Below are 2,417 nucleotides of genomic sequence, written 5' to 3' on the forward strand. Positions count from 1 at the left end.
TATATATCCACAGAACACAGTATATTAGTGTGGGGGTCAGTGGGAAGAATTCCTCTTACATTGCTGGCCAGTGGGAAGAATGTCACCCTTACAGAGAGCCAAAAAGATCATTGCTGTCACTTATACTGCCCTGAGGGGTGCAAACTGCTCAGGGAACCCCCAGCAACCTCTGGAGGAACCCTGGTTGAATAACAGGTCTAGGGGTTTGCATGTTCAGGCGCTCCCCTATATGTGGCTGACATTGGCAGTATAAATTCTGTAAAGGGAAAACCATTCCTTTTTTTTTTTCAGTGCTCAGCCAAAAACTTGAAGAACATCTCTGAATTATTCTATTATGCCCAGAAAGCTGTGCTACACCCAACAGGTCCTCTTTACTGTCCTGAGGAGAAGGAGGTGAGTGGCTTCCATTCACTTTTCTATAAAGGGGTGTGCAGGCACAGGAAGGGGTAATGAATGTTTGTTGTCTTCCAGCTGAAGCCATCCTGTATACGAGCACTCACTCGCATCTTTAAGATTTCTGATTTGGACAATGATGGGATATTAAATGATGCCGAGCTAAACTTCTTCCAGGTAAGGGCAATCTTTGTCACCTTTGTCCCTGGGCTGCTCCTTCCACGTAAGGGTCGCCTTTGTCCCTGAGCTGCTCCTTCCGGGTAAGGGTCGCCTTTGTCCCTGAGCTGCTCCTTCCGGGTAAGGGTCACCTTTGTCCCTGGGCTGCTCCTTCCGGGTAAGGGTCGCCTTGGTCCCTGAGCTGCTCCTTCCAGGTAAGGGTCACCTTTGTCCCTGAGCTGCTCCTTCCGGGTAAGGGTCGCCTTTGTCCCTGAGCTGCTCTTTCTGGGTAAGGGTCGCCTTGGTCCCTGAGCTGCTCCTTCCGGGTAAGGGTCACCTTTGTCCCTGGGCTGCTCCTTTCTGGGAAAGGGTCACTCTTAGATTATCTCTGGGCCGGTCCCCCCATTCCTGTACATTCCCTTGCTGTACTCATTCCCCCGTTATCTCTTTCAGAGAACCTGTTTCCATATTCCGCTCGCCCCACAAGCCCTGGAAGATGTGAAAAACGTTGTGCGTAAGAACGTCTATGATGGAGTGTCCAACAATGGTCTGACCCTGAAAGGTGAGTTCAGGTTAGATTCTGGTTATTAAAGAGTCCACCTGTTAGGAGCCAACCCACAGGGCCCCTCAGGTGCTACCACCTCGTCCAGGAGTTCATTGTCTCAGGAGCTGGGCTGAATGGCTCCTGAATTCTGTTTTGTTCCTATTCTGTGTAAATGACTGTTCTGTGGTAGGGTCTCATGTAAGGATGGATTGTACATATTGTGACTGAGCTGACTTTCTTGCAGGGTTCCTGTTTCTGCACACGCTCTTCATTCAGAGGGGGAGACATGAGACCACATGGACTGTCCTGCGGAGATTCGGATATGATGATGACCTAGAGCTGACACCAGAATATTTATTCCCTCAGTAATTCCTCTAACATGTATTGTCTGTGCCGGGAATGTTTGGTACCAATCTCGGTGCTGGACAATGTGTGTGTGTGGGGGGGGGGGGCTATGGGATCGTTTTGTGGATAGGTTATGGTCAGCCTAAGACATGGAATAGATGTTGGGGGGTTTTGTTCTTTTCCTTCCACCCAGCAGTTTTCTGGGGTTATTGGAAAGAAAAAGTCACCTTTGTGACGCTGGAGGGCTGTAGGAGAAGGAGAATGTAATGCTGCCGGTAATTTCTCACGTTAGTCATCTTTATCCCTGCTCTTCCAGGTTGAAGGTTCATGTGGATTGTACAACAGAACTGAACCATCACGCTTATCTGTTCTTACAAAGCATCTTCGACAAGCACGACCAGGTGGGTATTGTGACAGGACATCCTTTGGTGTTCACTGGAGATGGTGAACTGGAAGGAGGTTAGAAAAATGGGTGGCTTTGTGTTCTCTGCAGGGAGATCCAAACTCTATTGGTCCAGTGCCTTGGTTTATAGAGATAGGCATTCCTAGAAACCAACCATCTAACCCATATTCACCTTCCTGTGCTCTCTGTATAGGACCGGGACTGTGCCTTATCTCCAGAAGAGCTGAAAGATTTATTTCAAGTCTTCCCTTATATGCCATGGGGCCCTGATGTAAATAACACCGTCTGCACCAATGAAAAGGGCTGGATCACTTACCAGGGCTTTCTCTCCCAGTGGACGTAAGTGTGAAATGGCCGTTCAGGTCTGAGGGAGCCCCTCATTATCTTATCAAAGGGGACATTCCCAATGATTGGAATCATTTAACTGTATCGGTATATCAGGGATAGCCATTTGTATCACCTGGACAGGCCACCCCCTAATGGTGAGGCTGCAGTATTACAGGGTGTAATATCGGGACACACGTCACCTCCTAGAGGTGAGGCTGCAGTATTACAAGGTGTAATATCGGGACACAC

General features: G+C 48.7%; 1 protein-coding gene across 1 annotated transcript in view; it reads left to right on the forward strand.

Annotated features, from left to right (window-relative positions):
* The window catches only part of RHOT1 (ras homolog family member T1), a gene marked incomplete in the record, with an annotated part of 14,206 nt that overhangs the window by 1,477 nt on the left and 10,312 nt on the right, over window positions 1–2,417 (forward strand). Inside the window, 6 exon segments of the mRNA XM_072414038.1 lie at window positions 292–393; window positions 472–570; window positions 1,003–1,111; window positions 1,338–1,458; window positions 1,755–1,839; window positions 2,035–2,180. Coding sequence (XP_072270139.1) covers window positions 292–393; window positions 472–570; window positions 1,003–1,111; window positions 1,338–1,458; window positions 1,755–1,839; window positions 2,035–2,180 — 662 coding nt within the window.

Source organism: Pyxicephalus adspersus, chromosome 6, assembly GCF_032062135.1.
Source record: "Pyxicephalus adspersus chromosome 6, UCB_Pads_2.0, whole genome shotgun sequence".
In the NCBI taxonomy this organism is placed as follows: Eukaryota; Metazoa; Chordata; class Amphibia; order Anura; family Pyxicephalidae; genus Pyxicephalus; species Pyxicephalus adspersus.